This window comes from Cetorhinus maximus, chromosome 11, assembly GCF_964194155.1.
Source record: "Cetorhinus maximus chromosome 11, sCetMax3.hap1.1, whole genome shotgun sequence".
NCBI classification, from domain to species: domain Eukaryota; kingdom Metazoa; phylum Chordata; class Chondrichthyes; order Lamniformes; family Cetorhinidae; genus Cetorhinus; species Cetorhinus maximus.
The window spans coordinates 24,777,600-24,801,391 of NC_135889.1; the positions used below are offsets into that span (position 1 = coordinate 24,777,600).

At 44.5% G+C, this 23,792-nt stretch overlaps 1 protein-coding gene across 3 annotated transcripts in view; it reads right to left on the minus strand.

Annotated features, from left to right (window-relative positions):
* Positions 1-23,792, minus strand: part of lancl1 (LanC antibiotic synthetase component C-like 1 (bacterial)) — a 42,659-nt gene that overhangs the window by 5,599 nt on the left and 13,268 nt on the right. The window contains exons 5-8 of one of the 3 annotated variants that reach the window (XM_078551653.1): positions 19,889-20,032; positions 10,407-10,589; positions 2,011-2,187; positions 1,042-1,114 (exon numbers count right to left, since the gene is read on the minus strand). In XM_078551653.1, the coding sequence (XP_078407779.1) occupies positions 1,042-1,114; positions 2,011-2,187; positions 10,407-10,589; positions 19,889-20,032 (577 nt within the window). The remainder of the gene's footprint in view (positions 1-1,041; positions 1,115-2,010; positions 2,188-10,406; positions 10,590-19,888; positions 20,033-23,792) is intronic. The other 2 variants (XM_078551652.1, XM_078551654.1) reach the window with 2 other exon arrangements.

A 23,792-nucleotide genomic window follows, 5' to 3' on the forward strand; every position in this document is an offset into this window, starting at 1 on the left:
CACCAAGTGAAATAGCCAGTTGAGTCTATACGGAAGCCAAATCTACCTGCCATGACAACAACAGGTATTTATAAAGCACCTTAACATTGGTGAACATTGTTGGGGGGGCGCGAGGGAGGGGAGCGAGCATTGTCGGGGGGGGTGCGAGGGAGGGGAGCGAGCATTGTCGGGGGGCGCGAGGGAGGGGAGTGGGCGTTGTCGGGGGGCGCGGTGGAGGGGAGCGAGCATTGTCGGCGGGGAGCGGGCATTGTCGGGAGGTGAGGGGGAGGGGAGTGAGTATTGTCGGGGGTGATGGAGCAGGGTGAGCATTGTCGGGGTTGTGAGGGAGGGGGTTGAGCATTTCTGGGGAGGAGGTAAGGGGTTAAGCATTGTCGGGGTGATGGAGAGGTTTGAGCACTGTCAAGGAGGTAAGGGAGGGGGCTGAGTACCGTCAGTCAGGTGAGGTTGTCCAGTGTTGGGGTGACAGCTCCATTTAAAACAGTGAATGAACTGAAGACAGTGCTTAAGGGTCTTCAGTTCACAATGAAAAAAAGGGGTTGTGGATTCACAGGAACTGTCCTTGCCATTTGGCCTCCTGACTCTCTCCCTGCAATCCTGTTGGAGCCAGAATCAGAAGATGCAATGGTTGCAGCATAAAATGGTAAGAGGGCAGTTTAAATCATAGTCATGGGCACACCCTCTTTACCACTGGCCGAAGATCTGGGCCATAAAACTCAGAGACAGGGAAGGGAGAGCTTTACAAGAAGTTTGCTCTGGCGTGCTAGAAGAAGGGAAGTAGTAGAGGCAGCTGATTGAATAGTCTTAACCTTAGTGATAGAGAAGTCCATTGAGCTCCTTTCTGCAGGTAAGGGTGGACGAGACAGGGCAGAGGGATTTAGGACAGTTTGTGCAATGTTCTAATTTGATGGAGTGTTAATAATTATTTTCATAATGAGTAAAATGGTACTGAAACATTCTCTGACAAAATTGAAATATTTAGCCACAACACAATGTATCCAGTTTAATTCTATCTTATCTTAAGTGATTTTAAATGTTGATTACCTTCAAAGAGAGAGAAAGGAGTGTCTGGTGTTCTACAGCCATGCTTCCCATAGTCAAAGCACCATTCTGCAAACTTAAAGCCAAGCATCATCAGTAACAACAAATATAACTGTAGAGCTCTACGGGGTATATTAATCTTAAAAAGTCCACAAGGTTTAAACAAGAACTAAGGAATCAGAGGCATACTTGTACCACTCACAACACTTACCCTTGGAGTTATATACCATCTCTTTTAACATTAGGGCCAGTGATTGTTCTGAAACTCATCTGTTATCACTCAGATGCCAGCTTTCTCACACCCCGAGGATTGATTAGGAAAACTGCAGTACTTGGGTAGCAATTCACACAAGATAAGTGGAGGATATTGTGCTGCGCCAAATCACTTGGATTATAGTATGTTATTCAGGCTTCACCAATAATAAAAGTGTGCAGGCAGATAGTCCAGGCTCAATTAAAAGCAGAACCATTGAGATACTTTTAGGACAGACCACATGACTTTCACTGGTTAACATTTTTATGCCAAAGAATCTCTTCCCAATTTATGTCTCCCCATATCACAAGCACTCTATGACTGATAGAAACATCAGGTAACCTGATCCTCTAACATTGCTACCAGAAGGCTCAAGGGCTTGAGTGGCCTGTTTGCCCTCTTTTCCTCTTGTAGAGAAACATATCGGCCCCCATGCCAAATAGACCCATTCTCTCAGTTTCCCAGTGTAATGTTTTACACTCTAGAAAGCAGACTAAAGTGTGTCAACTGGACAATACAGCCACTGACAACATGTAAAGATTGGGACTCTACAGACTGGAGAGTAAAAGCAATGACACAGGATTTAGCCCATGTCCAATTCCAACATGGTTCACACTGAGTTGTGCATTAACATGCTTATATTGTTAATACATTTTCTTTAATAAAATGTGGTTTACAAATAAGGTTTCCTCACCAAAAATAAAGACACTGTCACATACCTTGCAAGCTCTGTACAAATACTTCTTATCTTGAGTAAGATTGTACATGGCTAGAAATCCATAAGCATTCCCAGCAGGCCCATGGCACAGTCCATATCCTTTCTTTAACAGCCCTCTGTGCCAAATCACTTCTGCACAATCAGAAGCATCTTTCAGATACTTTCCTTCCTGGAAAATCTATTGCAAACATAAAGAACAGGTTAAAGAATAGCACATGGACTCATTCAAAGCCTGATGGCAATTATGGTGTAGGAAATGAGGCATTTCAGTTACTTTTATTGCCTGAGGAGTTCCTTAGGATGTGTGGGCACCTCTGTCCCCTTTACAGCTGCCATTGTTCCCTTCTAATTCTCCTGATTAATTATTGTAAAACATACGGCAATGATAAACACGAAATGATCTTCTGGCCCATCTAGCCTCTCGCACACAACTGGAGGGTCTTAAGCATCACAATACATACACTCCACAAACTCATTAAAAAGCCTCGTAAACTCCAAACATGAATTAATGTTTCATGATGTTTCAAATGAATCTTGCTAAAATCATTATTAAAGTCCAGTTTATTTTGCTGTTGGCCTGCCATCTTGATGCTGAATTTTGAATAGAGCCTATTGGGCATGTCACAAATGCTCAGAATGATAGCTCAGAGTACTTCGGTCTTTGTCTTGCTTCTACATTCATTTTTAAGGAGGTGCTAGAAGATATTTTTGACTTTGATCTCTTGTTTCTTTAATAAGGAGAGTTCTGGACAGAGGAGCTAGGGAGAAACAGTTCCTGTTGGCAGAAGGTTGACAACCAGAGGACATTGATTTAAGGTGAGTGGCAAAAGAAGCAACGCCAAGATGAGGAAACACTTTTTTATGCAGCAAGCGGTTAGGATCTGGAATGCTTTGCCTGAGTGTGATGGAGGCAGATTCAATCAAGGCCTTCAGAAGAGAATTGAATAATTATCTGAAGAGAAAATATTTGCAGGGCTAAGGGGAAATGGAGGGGGAGAGAGACTAAGTGAGTTGCTCTTGCTGCTTTTCTGTGCCGTAACCATTCTATGATTAGCAAACCAGTTGTGCTTCATTAAAGCTCTTTCTCTTTATTCTCTGTCTTTCCTGCAGCATGCATCGTTCCCTGGGCATAAGTTTAAACGGTGTACCTAGATAAAAGGCTCTCCTTTGTTAAGGAGGTGCATGCAGACGTGGTGCAGAGACACACTCATTTGTCATTTCACAATTCACTGTGGGCAAGTGCTGAATTTTCATTCTGCATATGTGCCAACATCACATTAAAATCCAGAAGCTCAGTGCAAGGACATAAATCCACAGCTTACTGTTCTAAGTCCATCACTGTAGAACTGTAACAGCATCATGATACCACCAGCAGTTTAATGCAAATGTTCCTGAAAGTGTAGTAAAGCACATAGAAACAATGTTCTCCAGACTTATACATAGAATTATATACAATTTACAGCACAGAAACCGGCCATTTGACCCAACGGAATTCATGGAATGTGATTGTAGCCAGTAAGCTCAGCAGTTATTGTCCATCTCTAATTACCCTCAGGACCATGGTGGTGAGTCACATTCTTCAATACAATTGAGTGGGTTGCTATGCCTTTTTAGTTGAGAATCAATCACATTGTAATGCAGGAAACACAGCGGCCAATTTGTGCACAGCAGGCTCCCACAAACAGCAATGTGATAATGACCAGATAATCCAAATTCCTGAGGCTCAAAACTGATTGCAATACTCTAGATCGCCTCAGACCAAGGGTCTGGGCAACTGACATATAATTTCCTATCCACTGTATTCCCTTAGCTTTTCTGATTGGTTTTTGTTCCTGAACTAGTTTTTAGACATTTGTATACGCAGTCACCTGCTCTGCCACAGTTCCTCGTTCCTCACCATTAAAAAAAATGCTGATTTGTATTTAACTCCAACAAGGTATCATAACATGAAACATCAAAAATCACAGTGTGGGAGCACATCAATAAGAAGCATCTCATCTTGTTCATCTCTGCTAAAACAGTGCATGGAACTTTCAGCTGAAATATGGGCAGGTGTGTCTGTCTTTAGGGGGTACAGTAACATGTGGCGGAATCGTGGGCCCTCCATGTGGTGGGCTTGGTGGTGGAAGGGCTTTAATTATGTGGGAGAATGGTCGGTGGGGTCCCTGCTACCTTCCTGCCTCCACCCTGATTAAGTCTATGGCGGGAAGGCCCATTGATGGCCTTCCAGCTGTCACCAATTGAGGCCCTTAATGCCCACTTAAGGGCCTCATCCTGCCACCATGCGAGGAGCATGGCAAGCCCTGGTGTGTTTGCTTACAGTTCCTGGGGGGACAGAAAGTGCCTGATTGAGGGATTTGGCAGCGACTAGGGAAGGCCTGCTGAAAGCCACTTGTCATTGCTGTCAACCCCCCTCCCTAACCTTCCCCCACGACTCCCTTTCTGTCATCATTCACCGGTGTCTGAGTCCCAGGTCCTTGGGTGGATGTGATACTGGCAGTAACCATCACCTATCTAGTAACGTTTCGAGCCTTCACGGCCCTTCGGCAGAACTGAAGCATAGTTAGGAGTATTTCTCCTCTCTCCTAACTATGCTTCAGTTCTGCCGAAGGGCCGTGAAGGCTCGAAACGTTAACTGATTTCTTCTCCACCGATGCTGCCAGACCTGCTGAGTTTTCCCAGGTAATTCTGTTTTTGTTTTGGATTTCCAGCATCCGCAGTAGCTTTTAGCTTTTTGTTTTTATCGCCTATCTAGTGTTGCTGCTGAGTACAGAAGAGCTTTGATTGGGCTTTTAAGTGCCTGAGTGGCATAAGGTATGGTGGGCTTTCCCGAAAAGAGGTGATGCCCAGGTCTTGTCAGCACTCCAGCAGCGGCCGAGACCCTGGTTGCCTCCACAAGATTCCACGAACAATGTTTATTTTACTGAATTAGCAATCCAGAGGCCTGGACTAATGATCTGGAGTCCTAAGTTCAAATATCATCACTGCAGCTGCAGAATTTAAACTCAATTAATTAAATAAAATCTGGAATAAAAGTCATGGTGATCATGAAGTTACCAGATTGCTGAAAAAACAGCTGGTTCACTCATGTCCTTTATGGAAGGAAATCTGTTGGCCTTACCAGGTCTGCCCTATAGGTGTCTCCAAGGTCAATAGCAATGTGTTTGACTCTTTGGCCTAGCAAGGCACACAACTGAATTCAAGTATAAGGCTAAGCATTACCTTCTCAAGAGTAATTAGAGATGGGCAATAAATTTTGGTCTCACCAGCACCTCCCACATCTTTGACTGAGTTGAAAAAAGTCAGGTGGCTTTTTTTTAAGCAAACGTTGGTTCCATTAGTAGGGAAATAGTCTACATTTATTTTCATTCATTCATGGGATGTGGGCGTTGCTGGCTAGGCCAGCATTTATTGCCCATCCCTAACTGCCCTTGAGAAGGAGGTGGTGCGCTGCCTCCTTGAACAGCTGTAGTCCCTGTGGTGTAGGTACACCCACAGTGCTGTTAGGGAGGGAATTCTAGGATTTTGACTCAGCGACAGCGAAGGAACAGCAATACATTTCCAAGTCAAGATGGTGTGTAGCTTGGAGGGGAACTTCCAGGTAGTGGTGTTCCCATGTGTCTGCTGCACTTGTCCTCCTAGATGGTAGTGGTCATGGGTTTGGAAGGTGCTGTCTAAGGAGCCTTTGTGAGAGCTACAGTGCATTTTGTAGATGGTACACACTGCTGCCACTGTGCGTCCATGGTGGAAGGAGTCAATTTTTGTGGAAGGGGTGCCAATCAAGTTGACTGCTTTGTCCTGGATGATGTCGAGCTTCTTGAGTGTTTTTGGAGCTGTACTCATCCAGGCAAGTGGGGAGTATTCCATCACATTCATTGCTTGTGCCTTGTAGATGGTGGACAGGCTTTGGGGAGTCAGGAAGTGAATTACTCGCCGCAGGATTCCTAGCTTCTGACCTGCTCTTGCAGCCACAGTATGGCTATGTCCAGTTCAGTTTCTGATAAATGGTAATCAATGGTTGTTGATATTGGGGGATTTGCTGAGGTTAATGCCATTGAACGTCAAGGGACAATGGTTAGATTCTCTCTTGTTGGAGATGGTCATTGCCTGACACTTGTGTAGTGCGAATATTACTTCCCACTTGTCAGCCCAAGCCTGGATATTGCCCAGGTCTTGCTGCATTTGGACATGTACCACTTCAGCATCTGAGGAGTTGCGAATAGTGCTGAACATTGTGCAATCATCAGCGAACATCCCCACTTCTGACCTTATGATAGCAGGAAGCCCATTGATGAAGCAGCTGAAGATAGTTGGGCCTAGGACACTACCCTGAGGAACTCCTGCAATGATGTCCTGGAACTGAGATGATTGACCTCTGACAATCACAACCATCTTCCTTTGTGCTAGGTTTGGCTCCAACCAGCAGAGAGTTTTCCCCCCTGATACCCATTGACTCCAGTTTTGCTAGGGGTCCTTGATGCCACACTTGGTCAACTGCTGCCTTGATGTCAAGGGCAGTCACTCTCACCACAATACACATCAATGTGTTGTATAATACAAATCATTTGTTCCTATTTATTCACCATTTGCAGGGATATCCACATTAAAAAAAGTCTTTTTCCTAACAACTCAAATTTGGAAGGTTAAAATCTAGTAGTGCTGCTGCTTGTAGCTACTCCTACTTTGTGATCTGCTGTCATGTTATGTCATGCTCATCTGTCTTGTGCCATCCTCACACATCCATTGCAGCTTGTCTGCAACCACTGTGACACCCATCATCTAACTACGCCTAGGTCGACACATCTTTCTACTGCCCTCCACTTCACTCTCTAGAAGAGATCTCTAGTTTTTCAGCTCTGATCAAATGGTCGAATTACTGACATTCTCTTTTCTGGATGTCACTTTTTTAAAAAAAAATATTTCTGTTCTTGCTATTTCAAGCACGTCTTCATTTGTCTTCTGGTCTTAATAGGGATTTTTTAGCATACGTCTTAGCATCCACATTTCAAAGGTCAAAGCAGGGCACTGAAAGTGATTTGTCCCTATCCTAGGGATATGGTATGAAAATTTCACAAACCCTTTACACTTCACAGAAACCTGAATAACTCCAATGCAATTACATCTTTACTTATTAATAGGTGAATAATGGATTACCACTTGTGCAAGCCAAATTACAATATAAGGTTCAAAAACAAAAAATAAACTGAAAAGGGTTCGTCAATTGACCACTTCCCGTACCCAAACCTGCAAGCACTGCCACCTGGAAGAACAAGAGCAGCAGATGCATGGGAACACCACCATGAGCAAGTTCCCCTCCAAGCAACACACTACCCTGACTTGGAACCAAATTGCTCTTCCTTCATTGTCAAAATCCTGGAGCTCCCTCCTGAACAGCACTGTGGGTATACTTATACTACTGACTGCAGAAGCTTAAGAAAGCGGCTCACCACTTTGCAGCGACAATGCTGGCCTAGCCACCAATGCTCACATCCCATTAATGATCAAAAAAAAATTAGTAGAATTATACACCTTTCATCATCCACAACCCTGCTGCCCTGAATCCTTACTCTCACTTAGTCATGTTCACCCTGGCTTCTTGTTTTCAAATCCCTCCGTGGCTTGTCTTCCTTATATTTGTAATATCCTGTAGCCCACAACCCTCTGAAATGTCTGCACTCATCTAATTGTAACCTCTTGAACATCCCTCATATTAATTGCTCCAACAAAAAGCAGCCATGCCTTTAGTTGCCTGGGCCCTAAGCACTGGAATTCCCTTTCCAGTTCTCTACCTCCCTTAAAACCTCCTTTCTTGACCAAATGTTGACACCTGCTCTAACATCACCTTACGTGACTAAGAATCAAATCCTGCTTTATAAAGCAACTGTGAAGCACCTTGGGATATTTTATCACATCAAAGGTGCCCAAAAAAATGAGTTGTTGCTGTTGAAGCATCTTTACAACAGTTACTCATTCTGGATGAAGTCTCTATGGGAAATGTACAAATGAAATGCACGATCTATAAGCAGAAGGATGGAATGAATGGGATCCTTCTGAACTGTATTCTTCCATGGTGTTATCACCTTTTTTTAAATAATATGACATTGGTCTCTATTGGACCCACTGGCCAACAAGATGAAGCTTGGCATCTTGCTGTAGCACCGATCCTGAATGCTGTTGCAGTTCACCTCCTTTCGCTGCCAGATGCCAAAGTATGCATGGTGACTCCAAGCAGGTTACCTGGCTCAATCGATATTTACGTTTACACTGCATAGGTCCAATAGATACCCCCATTTAAAGCACATCCTAATAGCACGTTTTCACTTCAGTGGGGTTGGCAAATTAGGGATGTTCCTCAATAGCTCTGCTGCCATTTTTGAAATTAGCGCCATTACTGAGCACTCAGTCCTTTTCAAAAACAAACTGCTGCTCGATGCCTACACCCCCCAGATACTCCTGCTCACCAATCAGCCCGTTCGTCACCTACCTTCCCGACACCCTCTGCTCGCCAACCCTCCCGCGCGCCGCCTCCCTCCCCGGCCATCCCGCGCGCCGACTCCCTCCCCGGCCCTCCCGCGCGCCGACTCCCTCCCCGGCCCTCCCGCGCGCCGACTCCCTCCCCGGCCCTCCCGCGCGCCGACTCCCTCCCCGGCCCTCCCGCGCGCCGCCTCCCTCCCCTCCCCTCCCGCTCGCCGCCTCCCTCCCCTCCCGCTCGCCGCCTCCCTCCCCTCCCCTCCCCTCCCGCTCGCCGCCTCCCTCCCCTCCCCTCCCCTCCCGCTCGCCGCCTCCCTCCCCGGCCTTCCCCTTCGCCGCCTCCTTCCCCGGCCCTCCCCTTCGCCGCCTCCCTCCCCTCCCCTCCCGCTCGCCGCCTCCCTCCCCGACCATTCCGCTCGCCGCCTCCCTCCCCTCCCCTTCGCCGCATCCCTCCCCGGCCCTCCCCTTCGCCGCCTCCCTCCCCTCCCCTTCCCCTCGCCGCCTCCCTCCCCTCCCCTCCCGCTCGCCGCTTCCCTCCTCGGCCCTCCCGCTCGCCGCCTCCCTCCCCTCCCGCTCGCCGCCTCCCTCCCCTCCCGCGCGCCGCCTCCCTCCCCTCCCGCTCGCTGCCTCCCTCCCCTCCCGCTCGCCGCCTCCCTCCCCTTCGCCGCCTCCCTCCCCTTCGTCACCGCCTCCCTCCCCGGCCCGGCCCTCCCGCGCACCGCCTCCGTCCCCGGCCCTCCCGCGCGCGCCGCCTCCCTCCCCGGCCCTCCCGGGCGCCGCCTCCCTCCCCGGCCCTCCCGCGCGCCGCCTCCCTCCCCGGCCCTCCCGCTCGCCGCCTCCCTCCCCGGCCCTCCCACGCTCCGCCTCCCTCCCGCGCGCCAACTCTCTAGCTCGTCGACTCTCCCACTCACCGACCCTCCTGCTTCACAGCCCCTCTCACTCCCATCCTCTCAGCTACCGTCTTCTGGGCCCTCGCTCATGGTGAGGGTTCAGCCAATAGGAGTGGCGAGCAGGAGGAAAGTGGTGAGTGGGTGGAAGGTGTTGAGTGTTTGGGTTGGGGGTTGAGGTGGCGAAGGGGAGGGTTTGTGAAGGAGCTGGCGAGTAGATGGGTCATGGAGGGAAGTGGTGAACTGGGAGAGGGGATAGGGAGGGAAATGGTGAGTGGGAAAGAGAGATGGCAAGTTGGAGAGTCAGGACAGGTTGGTAGAGGCGGGAAGTGGAAGTCAATTGAAAGAGTTAGTAGTCTAAGTTATTAGGAGTTAGTAAATTATTAAGAGTTAGTGAGATGATTTTTAGGCTAGTTAGGTTTAAGGCTACCAATAGGCTTCTGATGTAAAAATTACAAGTCAGGAATGTAATCCACACTTATTACATTCTTTTTTTTGTGGGAAAGTGATTTTTGTTTAGCACATTTCATTTAGCATTCTGTTTTTTAGGAACCCGTTGGAGTGCGAAACAAGGGATATCTGTATTTCTAAACCCATGTGTTTGCCTGTTCCCATATTCCTTTACTCATCCATTTCCCTTTAACCAACTACCTAACCCATTCTTCAATGTTGATATGGTTTCTTTTTCAAACATGAGCAGCAGTAACATATTCCAGTCTTAAATCACCTGTGTAAAAAGATTCCTCCTTTTTACATTTAAACTTATACCCATGTCCCCCCAATTATTCGAAATAGTCCAGCTACTCTTTCGATCCCTTTACAACTTATCGAAGCACCCTTTAATCCTCTGTTCTGATAAAAATAGCTCTCATTTTTCAAGACTTTCTGCTTGTTTGTATTCTCTTAGATCAGGCAGAATCCTAGTGAATCCGTGCTGTGTTCTCTCTACTGCCTCAATGTGTAATAGTTCCTCTGCTTTCTCTTCTCTAGAGTCTTTTATAATACTTGTCTACATACACGCACAAATAAATAAGTGTACCTTATAAGCTTGTATGAGCATGTAAATAACGCCAGGTGACCCATGGCACCAGTGAACTAGGTTATCTCTGGATTCACCTATACATGGAGGATAATTTCCTGATGAAAACTTTAGCTGACAAACGTAATCCACACTGGGCTTCACCAGCTTGACAATTGCTTCTTGATCAATCCCAAACTCTGGCTAAAGAAAAAAGACAAGAAGAGAGTAAGAATTTTGCTGCTAAAATAAAGTAATAAAAATACTCAAGTCTGTATAAATTTTGGACTTCGTCAAAAAAATTAGATAGTTAAACCTGTTTAGTAACCAAGTAAACAGTTGCCAGCACAGATTTAGAATAGGAAGATCCTTTTAGACCATTCTCCAAAAATTTTCTGAGTAACATGCCAAGACCATTGAGGAAATCTCTAGTACATGGCACATTTTGAACTTCAAAACGCATAAGGCAAAGATCCACATGTAAAGAAGGGAGAATTCAGCAGCAAGTTAGGAATTAACAGGTATTTATGAGAAAACTCATGTCAGGATATGGAGAGTGCTGAGGGCAACACCTCAGCTACCTCTTTCATTTACATTAGCACGTTCAATTCCAGCCGGTTAACTTTGTAATTAAGGAACTTGGATCTGAGGAGGCAGCTTGAAAGCCAAAAGATGAGTTAAACAAATCTGTAAGTAAGTGGAACAAAGGCAGATGAAATTTAGTGTGAAATACTGTCCATAGAGAAAAAGAAATGCATGACACTCCAAAATGTTGAAAGAGATCCAAGGATTTCAGTAGATTTAATACCCAATCACTGTAGAGCAATTAGAATACTGAACTATCTACACAAAACAATAGAGTGCATCATCCTCTATTTCCGCCAACTCCAGCATGATGCCACCACCATACACATCTTCCCTTCATACTCCCTGGTGGCATTCTGTAGGAACCGTTCCCTCCAGGACACCCTGGTCCACTCCTCTATCACTCTGAACACCTCAACCCCCTCCCACGGCACTTTCCCATGCAACTGCAGAAGGTGCAACACCTGCCCCTTTACTTCCCCCCTCCTCACCATCCAAGGGCCCAAACACTCCTTTCAGGTGAAGCAGCATTTCACTTGCACTTCCTTCAATTTAGTCTACTGCATACGCTGCTCCCAATGCGGTTTCCTCTACATTGGAGAGACCAAATGCAGACTGGGTGACCGCTTTGCGGAACACCTTCGGTCTGTCCACAAGGATGATCCAGACCTTCTTGTTGCTTGCCATTTCAACACACCATTCTGCTCTCATTATTTTATCTCCAGCCTTTTCAATCTTTTTCCCCACCACCGTCCCCTCCCCCCACCCCACTAGGGCCATTTGTCACTTTCCAGAGTACTTACCCTGGTCCGGCCATTATCACATTCTGCTTTCCACTCTTAATGTCACCATTAGCACCTCCTTTAGCCAGTACCACCACTATTAACAACTCTTTGACCTTCTGTCTATGGCATCTTTCGCAATCTCTCCTTTGCCTCCACCTATCGCTGGCCTTCTATCCAGCTTCACCTGTTACACCGCCCTTAAACAAATATTTCACCACATTTCCACTTCCCTTTAGCTCTGTAGAGTCATACGGGCTCAAAATGCTAACTCTGTCTTTCTCTCCACAGATGCTGTCAGACCTGCTGAGTTTTTCCGGCCTTTTTTGTTTCTGTTTCAGATTTCCAGCATCCGCAGTATTTTGCCTTTATCAAAGGAGCTTTTCATGCTATGTCAAACACATATCCCAAATAAAGCAATGCTTTGAAGTTCCGAGTCCAGGATGCAGCGTGCATCTCTCAAGAGCCCTTGAAGGAAATATTATAAATAATAAAATAATAATTTAGAAAGTACACTAACCATCCATTTCCAGTACAAAGTGGATGACTCCTACTGAGAGCAGACAAAACCTCACTTAATGTTTCATCCAAAAGACAGCATCTCAACAGAACAAATCCAATCATGCCTATTATTACCCTGATGCCCTTGACTTCAAGGCAGTAGCTGACTGTGTGGCACCACAGTGCCTGAGTAAAAACTGAAGTCATTGGGAATCAGGGGGAAAACTCCACTGGTTGCAGTCAATACCTAGCACAAAGGAAGATGGGTGTGGTTGTTTGAGACCAGTCATCTCAACTATTGGACATTGCTTTAGGAATTTCTCCTAGCCCAGCCAGCTTCAGCTGCTTCACCATTGACCTTCCTTTCATTGTAAAGTGGGGGTGTTTGTTGATGATTGTAACGTTCAGTTACAATTCTTCAGATAATGAAGCAGTGTATGGTAAAGTGAGGCAGCAAGACTTAGACAACATTTAATTGGGCTGTGAAGAACTTTCATGTCACACAAAATGCAAGGCAGTAACCATCTCCAAAAAGAGAGTCTCCCTTTGATATTCAACAAAATTACCAACATGGAAATCTATCCACTAAGATAAAAGCAAAATACTGCCGATGCTGGAAATCCAAAACAAAAACAAAAATAGCTGGAAAAACTCAGCAGGTCTGACAGCATCTACGGAGAGGAACATAGTTAACGTTTCGAGTCCGAATGACTCTTCATCAGAACTCATGAAAAGTCATTCAGACTCGAAACGTTAACTGTGTTCCTCTCCGCAGATGCTGTCAGACCTGCTGAGTTTTTCCAGCTATTTTTGTTTTTGTTATGGAAATCTATCCCACTGTCAACAATCTGAGGATAACCATTGCACAGAACATCAACTGGACCAGCAACATAACTCCTGCAGCCAAGGAGCAGGTCGGAGACTGGGTATTTTATGGCAACCGACTCACCGCCTGGCCCCTTAAAGCTATTCCAACACCAAGTCAGGATTGTGATGGAATACTCGCCACTTGCCTTGCTGAGTACAGTTCCAACAACACTCCAGGAACCTGGCATCATCTAGGACTAAGTAGTCCCCTCCACCCACAACCTTAAACATTCACTCCCAATACCACTGGTGCACCGTGGCTGCAGCGTGTATAAATTACAAGATAGACTTCAGTAACTCACCAACACTTCTTTGACAGCATCTTCCATACACGTGACCTCTTATCACCTAGAAAGACAAGTACAGCAGGCAAATGAGAACACCACATTCTCAAAGGCAATTGGTGATGGGTAATAACTGTCGGGTCTTCTCTATGGCACTCACATCCCATGAATGTATTAAAAAAACCCACAAATGTCTAACAGGGAGGAGGCATTAAGGTTGTCAACTAAATTCACATTGTACTCGTGAAGACTGTTACAAACACTTATTATTTATTTTAGCTATTTTATTTCTTCCAAAATGGTTTTACTGATTAACCTATAAAGGCATGTTAATTTCATCTAATTTTACCATCCAAATTCAGGGGGAAAAAGATAAAACCCAATTTTTTTTATTCATCCAGGGGATGTGGCTAGGCCAGCATTTATTGCCCATCCCGAATTGCCCTTGAGAAGGTGGTGATAAGCTGCCTTCTTGAACCACTGTAGTCCATGTGATGTAGGTACACCCACAGTGCTGTTAGGGAGGGAGTTTCAGGATTTTGAGCCAGTGACAGTGAAGAAACAGCGATATTTTTCCAAGTCAGGTAGCGAGTGACTTGGAGGGGAACTTCCAGGCGGTGGTGGGCCATGTGTCTGCTGCACTTGTCCTTCTAGATGGTAGCGGTCATGGGTTTGGAAGGTGCTGCCTAAGGAGCTTTGGTGAATTTCTGCAGTGCATCTTGTAGATGGTACACACTGATGCCACAATGCATTTGTGGTGGAGGGAATGAGTGTTTGTGGATGAGGTGCCAATTGAGCAGGCTGTTTTGTCCTGGATAGTGTCCTGAGTGTTATTGGAGATGGTCATTGCCTGGCACTTGTGTGGCGTGAATGTTACTTGCCAATTGTCACCCCAAGCCCAGATATCATCCACATCTTGCTGCATTTGCACATGGACTGATAACATAAATGAAATAATGATACTTTTGATATGGTAGTAGGTTGCTTATGCAGAAGCATCATCTCACTTGTATATGAATGCGACATTACATCAACTAACTGTCTCCAGTTCTTTTTAAACTGAGCTTTCTGTGCATTTAGACTTCTGCAGTCTCAAACCTTTTCAATGCAATCCCCTTTTTAATGTTTAAATTCAATTGGTATTTAATGAACTAGAAGTCATCTTATTCTACAACTTTGGGATTAGCTGCAAAAAAAAAATTCCTGAACTAAAAAGAAAAACAACTGCAGATGCCAAACAACTGGAATATAAGCAGAAAGTGTTAGAGACACACAAGTCAGTTAGCATATGCAACAAAAATTGCAACTACTCAGACAGCAACCAATTTACCAGTCAGGTTCTTGTAATGGCAAAAATAAATATTGTTTCCCCAGCCACCAATTAGTTTTGGTGAGTCCCAGTCTTGGAAACCAAAACCATATGCTCTTAATTAAGGAGTTTCACCATTGGTAAAAAAAAACAATCAATAAGAAAGTATTTTGAATTTTGTTGACTTACACATGGCTGGCATGGGTTTTGAATACTTTTGTGAGTCCCTGGAAATGTGTAAAATTTGGTAGGGGTCCCCAAGATGTTTGAAAACCACAGCTATTAGTATATCTTCTGTCCCCTAGGCTAATTTTGAACAAGTTACTTGTCCAGAGTTCCCTTCACTATTGTAAAAATAAGAACAGATTTAATTTCGCTCCACCACTCGTTGACTTGAAGCATAGAACTATCATTCATGTTCTCTGATTGTACAAAATTAGGTGAACAAATTAAAAGCAGCATCACAGTATCATCAACTAAAAATGTGAACACAGCATAGGGATTTATTTCTAGTGGTATAGAATTCAAATGTAGTGACATTATGTTCAACTTGCATAGGATTTGGTCATGCCACATGGCTGCAAAGCACTGCAAAGTTTTGATCTCCATATTATAAAAATAACAAAAAAGGGCAGGAGAACGGACAAAACAGATTTACAAATGTGGTACCAGAATTGAGAGATTACAACTATCTGGAAAGATTGAACAGATTGGGGTTTTATTCTTTAGAAAAGACTTAGAAGTGACCTGATAGAGGTTTTTAAAATTATGATTGAGTTGGACAGAGTAGATGTGGTTGTGGACTGAATATTTTTACTTCTATGAGAATCCAAAACTATGGGATGTAAATACAAGATAGTTACCAATAAATCCAATTGGGAATTTCTTTACTCAGAGTGGATAGAATGTGAAACTCGCTAGCACAGAGGTGATTGAAGCAAATAACTTAGTTGTTTTTAAAAGGAAACTAGACTAATACACAAGAGAAAAGGAAATAGAAAGAGATGTTGTGAGACTGAGCTGAGGCAGGTGGAACATGTGGGATATGAACACCAGCCCAGACTAGTTGATCCGAAGGGTAGTCTCTGCGTTGTATATTCTATGCAATTCATTCCACAACCCAAGTTTCTTTTTGAAAATAATTTCAGAGACCAAATTTGGCAGTTGTATTTTTTTCCTGAAATCAGGCTAATAAATGGGTGAAGTTATTTGCAAGCAAATCAGTCCTTTTTTTGGATCAGATATAGGTGATATTTTTTTTTATATATCAGATATATGTTAGGCCACATCTGGAGTAGTGTGTGCAGTTCTCATTGCCACACTACAGGAAGAATGTGATTGCACTAGAGAGGGTGCAGGGGAGATTCATCAGGATGTTGCCTGTGTTGGAGCATTTCAGCTGTGAAGAGAGACTAGATAGGTTTGAGTTGTTTTCCTTAGAGCAGAGAAGGGTGAGGGGGGGACCTGACTGAGGTGTACAAAATTATGAGGGGCATAGATAGGGTAGGTAGGAAGAAACTTTACCCCTTAGTGGAGGGGTCAATAACCAGGGGGCATAGATTTAAGGTAAGGGGCAGGAGGTTTAGAGGGGGTTTGAGGAAAATTTATTTCACCCAGAGGGCGGGAGGTATCTGGAATTCACTGCCTGAAAGGGTGGTAGAGGTGGGAACCCTCACAACGTTTAAGAAGTATTTAGATGAACACTTGAAGCGTCATAGCATATGTTGATGCTGACTTATTTAACATTTCTCCTTGTACATTGCCCACCTTCATTCCTTTAAGTCAAAGTGATGCAGGCTTGAATGTTTATGGAGGACAACTAGTTTAGCCAGTCATTGTCAGAACTGACTGGATCACAACGAACACAATAGGGTCCTGCTGCTCTCTTCCAAAACTATTCATTACTCCAAGAACATCTTGGGAATGCAACCACTTTCCTTCTACACTAAAGAACCATTCTCTTAATCTCCTCTCTTCTGCCAAATCCAACCTCACCACAAATGCAAGGACCTCATGATTTGCTTTGCTATTACGATTGAAACCTTCCACTCAGTTACCTTTGCCACATCCCTCCTTTCTCCTAGTTCACCAGGCCAGGCTTTCCTTAATGTTCCTGCCCACTACTATCCTGAACTTGTATTTTATTATAGTTGTTCTCCCATCTTCCCTCATGTCTTTTCCTAGTTTACCTTGTCCAATCTGTGTTTAGCCTCCCCAATCTAAAAATGACTACTTTGTAGAAAAACACTATTCAGTTTAAAATAGTGACCCCGAGCTTCTAGTCACCTGTTGTTTAAATTCTCCATTCTCACTGGCTTCTCTGCCTTCGAGCTTCTACACTGTTCCAATGAAGCTCAACACAAGCTCGAGGATCAGCAACTCGTTTGTCGATCAGGTATTTTACAGCATTCCGGACTCACCGAGTTCAATTTCAAATCATAACCTGTGGGCCCATTTTGTTTTGTGTTTTTGGATTTGCTTTCGGATGGCAGCTGTTGGGTAATGATTCTGCTTTCCCATTTTTGCCTCCTCTTTTTTTGTTTTTTTTACATGTTCCATTATCACCCCTTTTTGCCTTGCGCCATCATCCTTTTTGTCATTCAATCTGTCCTTGCCTTTCACCCTATCATGGACCTTCCCTTTGGTTATGCCCTGCCTCTATGCTTGCTTTAAGCCTGTCACATTTCTAACTTTTTCAAGTTGATAAAAGGTCATCGAATTGAAACATTAACTCTTTCTCTTTCTTGTCAGGCCTGCTGAGCAGTTCCAGCATTTTCTGTTTTTATTTCAGATTTCCAGCATTCACCAGTGGCTTTTGTTACAATAAATTCAATGTTTATAGGATTGGTTAAAGTGTTACATTTATTTCAATTGTTAGAACTTTCTTTTCCTCTATTTGTTGCAATATGTTGATTGCTACTTTCATTTTAAGTGTAAAATGTTACCATATAAGAAGTCTTTTAAAAAGTAACAAATGAATGGAGAAGAAGTTTACAAGAATGGTTCCAGGGATGAGACACATTAGTTGTGAAGATAGATTGGAGAGGTTGGGACTGTTCTCCTTGGACAGGAGAAGGCTAAGAAGAGATTTGATAGAGGTGTTCAAAATCATGAGGGGGCTGTGATGTAAGAAAAATCTTTTTCTCACAGCGAGTGGTTCGGGTCTGGAATGTACTGCCTGGAAGTGTGATGGAGGCAGGTTCAGTCAAGGCACTAAGAGGGCATTAGATGATTACTTCGCAGTCCTCTCCCATCCCCCTCCTGCGCTCTTCGACACTCCCTCCTGCTGCCATTATCTGCACCATGCCCTCCCATTTTTCTCTCTCTCCCTCCTGTGCTCTTTGGCACTCCCCCCGTTGCCTACTGTCAGTTCCACCTCCTTGCGCCGTGCTCTCCCACTTCCCTCTCTCCCCTCTTCCCGATCTTCACTGTTCCCTCCTGCTGCCCGCTCCCCGCCATCTGTTCCTCGCCACCTGATCCCCTTCACCCACTCCCTAACATCAATTCCACCGCTCCGTCCCACTTCAGCCGCAAAGGGAGTGATGGCGGGGCGCGGAGGGGAGAGCGGGGTGCGGAGGGGAGAGTAGGCATGGGGTGCTGGAGGGAGCCTCACTGAGAGATTTAGTGATCTCTGCAGAGAGAAGTAGTCCTCTTCTCGCCATGCAGTGGATTGCAATGTTCCTTAATGGGAATTCCCAGCACGAAGTTTCAGTGATGTCATCGAGCTGTCCAAGCATGCGGTCACATTAAAGAATTCTCAAACTGCCGACCAGGAAATGAAAAGCTCTAAAAGCAAATTCCTTCTTAAAACATTTTACAAAGAGCAAAATAAAGATTTGGGCAGACGCATGGGGTGAAGGTGAAAGCTGAAATATCATGAAAAACGTTTAAAAGAAATTTTTAAAACTTGAATTTTAAAAAATCTAGTAATTAATCTTAATGGTAACATTTAGTAACACCCCACAAACAAAGATATTTTTTTCAGGGACAGGTTTGTTGCTGTGCTATAATTACAATGTAGATCACTGTTAGAAACTCCATTGCACTTGAGAACAAGATGCAGCTTTTTATGGGGTCTCTAACAACAAGGCGAGAGCAGAAAAGGGCAAGTTCTCCCCATATCAATTGATTCTAATGATCACTGGCCTGGGAGCTGGGGATGGGGGTGCGTGGGGGTGGGGGGCACTGTGCAGCCTGAGACAGAGCAAAGAGTGACAGACAGGGTTTCTGCGCTCATCTCTCTTTGTGCTAAATCCTGAAGTTGTGGTCAGTTTAAGAGGGATAATGAAGGTGAATGCTGACAGTTCACCATCAAACCAATGCCCCCCCCCCACCCACCCCCTCTGCAAAATCTGGACCATACACAGGGAAAAAAAGCAAAACACTGTAGGTCCCAGGCATCTGAACAAAAAAGAAAAACAGAAAGAGACTCAGCAGGTCAGGCAGAACCTGAGGAAGGTTTTTTAGACCAGGGATGCTGACTGGGTTTTGTTCCTCCATAGATGCTGTCTGACTACATGAGTTCTTTCAACCTTTTTGGTTTTTCTTGTTATTTGATACCTATATTTATGAGGTGTCATGACAACACTTTTTTAGATGGAGTGATGAAGATAAATTAGCTCCAGCTACTAACTATGAGAGGAATGTGCAACATATAAGCTTTTTAAGTCCAGAGTTTTTCTTGCAAAATAGCTTCATGGGATTAAAATCCCATAACATTGTATCTAAAGAGGATAGGGTTTGGGCAAAACCTAAGCTAACTGCATTAATATTACCGGATGCTCTACGTGTTAGTGTGATGATAGCTGCAGGAAATATAAGTAAATCAGTCAAAGCTTGACAAAACTTGGACTATTTTGGTTTTTCTGGCACTAATGAAATGGTGCACTTAACTGTATTTATTCTAGACTGAATTTGTAATTCAAATTCAACGTAGTAGTCTATTAAATCAGGTATAAAGATAAATGAAATGCAAGCAACTGGAGGGTAATCCATAAACTATGATGGTGGCAAGATTTGCGTTTCCTGCTTGCGGTTTGCTGCTATATATGCATTATAGATGGCTTGCACTGTATTGTCACATTTGAGTCGGCTGAAAATGACAACAAAAATTCACTTAGTTGAGAACAGAACCACATTTTCAGTATCACTGGAAGGTCAAGATTAACTACTTACCTGCATCAGGAAATAATAGATTCCAGCTAAGCCATGAGCTGCTCCAACATAATGCTCCTGGTACCACTCATACATTAATGGACTTCTGGAGATCCGTTTCCTGCTGCCTAGCTTCTCTCCAGAACTTATGACAGCATCGCAAATCTTGAAATGCAGAAAAAAGTTTTACATTGCAATTTTGAATTGGAATTAATCTGTTAGCACAAGCAAATGGTTTAGTGAGAAGAATACAATCAATGAAGCAAAACTTTTACTTAGATACTTAATGCTAAAACAGATCAGAGGTTATTACTCAACTTCTAATGGTGATCTGGCAAGGCGTTGGCAAAATTTGGGCAAGGAAACTGCTTTCTGTAGGAGGTGCATGATGTGTGTTTCAGGACCCCTCCCTCAATGTTTTCCATGCTCATTATTTTTTGTTACAGTGGCTTGTTAAAGTAATGGCCCACTGGACTTAATTGTCCCTAACACTTCAGTTCAGTACTCCTGTTCAAATCCCTCATCGCCGCTATCGACCTCCCTATACCCCCCACCCCTAGAACCCTTCTCTGTAACCGCCAACCCTAAAACCACCCTCTCCAAATTCGTCATTCCACTCTCCAGCCTCTTGTGCATCCCTCCCATTCTTTCAGCCCATCCTTGGCAGCTGTGGCCTCAGCCACCTAAACCCACACTTAAAATTCCTTCCCTCAACCTTTTGGCTTTCTACATCCCTCTTTTCCTTAAAGACTCTCCTTACAATTGGCTTTTGGCTCATCTTTTCTTTATCTCTCCTAATATATCTTCTGGCTAATCATTTTCTTGCTAATGTATGTGATGCATCTTGGGATGCTTTTCTATGTTAAATGAGCAATATAAATCGAGGTTTTTGTTAATGCTCCACTGATGAGTAAGTAGACAAATTGGCTGGAAGGTTTTCTGTCAAAGAAGATCCAGGTTTGGTCTGTGCCAGGTTAATACGAACGGTCATAATTTCCTGAGTTTGGGGGAGATGCTTGGACAAACCAGTGGGAAAAAAAAAGAGCGAAGTTCCTTACTGTTAACTGTTACAACAACTTGCAATGCAGTAAAACATCCCAAGCAGCTTTACAGGACCGTAATCAGGCAAAAATTAACACTGAACCAAGTTGACATTAGCATGAATGGTCAAAAGTTTGGCCAAGGAGATTATTTTTAATCAGCATGTTGAAAGGGGGATAGAGAGGTGAAGACACAGAGAGGCTTAGGGAGGGGATTCCAAAATTCAGGGCTGACCAAAGGCAAGACCACAAGTAGTTGAGTGAAGGAAGTGGAGATATCGCAGGGAAATATGACCATTTGTATTAACCTGGCACAGACCAAACTTGGACCTTCTTTGACAGAGTATTAGTGAGAGGCAGCATGGTTTTGTGAGGGGGAGGTCGTGTCTCACTAACTTGATCGAGTTTTTCGAGGAAGTGACAAAGATGATCGATGATGGAAGGGCAGTGGATGTTATCTACATGGATTTCAGTAAGGCCTTTGACAAGGTCCCTCATGGCAGACTGGTACAGAAGGTAAAGTCGCACGGGATCAGAGGTGAGCTGGCAAGGTGGATACAGAATTGGCTTGGTCATAGAAGACAGAGGGTAGCAGTGGAAGGGTGCTTCTCTGAATGGAGAGCTGTGGCTAGTGGTGTTCCGCAGGGATCAGTGCTGGGACCTTTGCTGTTTGTGATATACATAAATGATTTGGAGGAAAATGTAACTGGGCTAATTTAGTAAGTTTACAGATGACACTAAGATTGGAGGAATTGCAGATAGTGAAGAGGATTGTCAAAGGATACAACAGGATATAGATCGGTTGGAGACTTGGGCGGAGAAATGGCAGATGGAGTTTAATCCGGACAAATGCGAGGTAATGCATTTTGGAAGGTCTAACACAGGTAGGAATTATACAGTAAATGGCAGAACCCTTAAGTGCATTGACGGGCAGAGGGATCTGGGTGTACAGGTCCACAGGTCACTGAAAGTGGCAATGCAGGTGGATAAGGTAGTCAGGAAGGCATATGGCATGCTTGCCTTCATTGGCAGGGGTACTGAGTATAAAAGCAGGGAAGTCATGCTGCAGCTGTATAGAACCTTGGTTAGGCCACACTTGGAATAATGCGTGCAATTCTGGTCGCACACATTACCAGAAGGATATGGAGGCATTGGAGAGGGTGCAGAGGAGGTTTACCAGGATGCTGCCTGGTCTGGAGGTTATTAGCTATGAGGAGAGGTTGGAGAAACTCGGATTGTTCTCACTAGAGCGACGGAGATTGAGGGGCGACTTGATAGAAGTTTACAAAATTATGAGTGGCATGGACAGAGTAGATAGTCAGAAGCTTTTTCCTAGGGTGGAAGAGTTAATTACTAGGGGACATAGATTTAAGGTGAGAGAAAACTTTAGAGGAGATGTGCAGGGCAAGTTTTTTACGCAGAGGTTGGTGAGTGTCTGGAATTCGCTGTCAGAGGAGGTGGTGGAAGCAGGTACGATAGAGGTGTTTAAGAGGCAGCTTGGCAGATACATGAATAGGATGGGAATAGAGGGATACGGACCCCGGAAGTGCAAAATGTTTTAGTTTGATAGGCAATATGATCGGCGCAGGCTTGGAGGGCCGAAGGGCCTGATCCTGTGCTGTACTTTTCTTCGTTCTCTGTTCTTCTTGTTCTCTTTAATAATATACAAGAGGCCAGAACTGAAGGAACAATATTCTCAGAAGGTATTAGGGCTGCAATGTGGTTGACTTATAATTGCTCTCTGCAAGTCTGCCACTCAGAAAAGTTAAATGATGAAACCAGATGGACGACCCAACATCGCCTAGGCACCAGAAACAACAAAGATACATGCTGCTCAGTCCTTAGACACCGCAAAGTCCTCTTCACTAAAATCTGGGTAATTGTCCCAAAATTGGGAGAGCTGTCCCACAGGCTAGTGAAGCAACAGCCTGACATAGTCATATTCACTGGGTCATACAACACAGCTAATGCCCCAGACTCCTTCGCCACCATGCCTGGGTATGTCCTGTGCCACTTTGAACACAGATCCAGCATAGTTGATGGCAGAGTGGTGTACAGTTGAGAAAGAGTGACCCTGAGAGTTCTCAATTTGACTCCTGGCATTAGATAAAACATGGGCAAGGAAATCTGCTGCTGTTTACCATCTACTTCCTTCCCTCAGCTGATGAATCAGCACTTCTCATCCCTCATGATGAACATAACTTGGAAGAACCAGAGAAAAGTTGTGGTGCAGAAAGAAGCCATTCAGCCCATCGTGTCTGCGCCAGCCAAAAAGAGAAAAAAGGAAGGAGTGAGGGTAGCAAGGCACAGAATGTACTCTGGATGGGGACTTCAATATCTAGAAGGGATAGGGAGAAGCAATATTGACTTAATGGCATAGTATCTAAAGAGTGTGCAGGAACTGAGGGACCTGGGGATGCACGTGCATCGATCTTTGAAGGCGGCAGGACATGTAGAGAGGGTGGTTAGCAGAGCGTAAAGGATCTTGGGCTTCATAAATAGAGGCATTGAGTACAAAAGCAGGGAAGTTATGCTGAGTCTTTAGAAAGCTCTGGTTAGGCCCCAGCCCGAGTACTGCATCCATATCTGGTCACCACACTTTAGGATGTGTGGGTCCTTGAGAGGGTGCAGAAGAGATTTACCAGAATAGTTCCAGGGATGGGGGGTTTTGGTTCAAGGTTAGGTTGGAAAAGCTGGGGTCATTCTCCTTAGAGCAAAGAATATTGAGGAGAGATTTGATAGAAACGTACAAGATGATGACAGGTTTGGACAAGGTAAACAAGGAAAAATTTTCCCATTAGCCGACAGTACAAGGACTAGGGGACATCGATCAAAGGTTTTGGGCAAGAGATACAAGGGAATGTGAGGAAGAACTTTATTACACG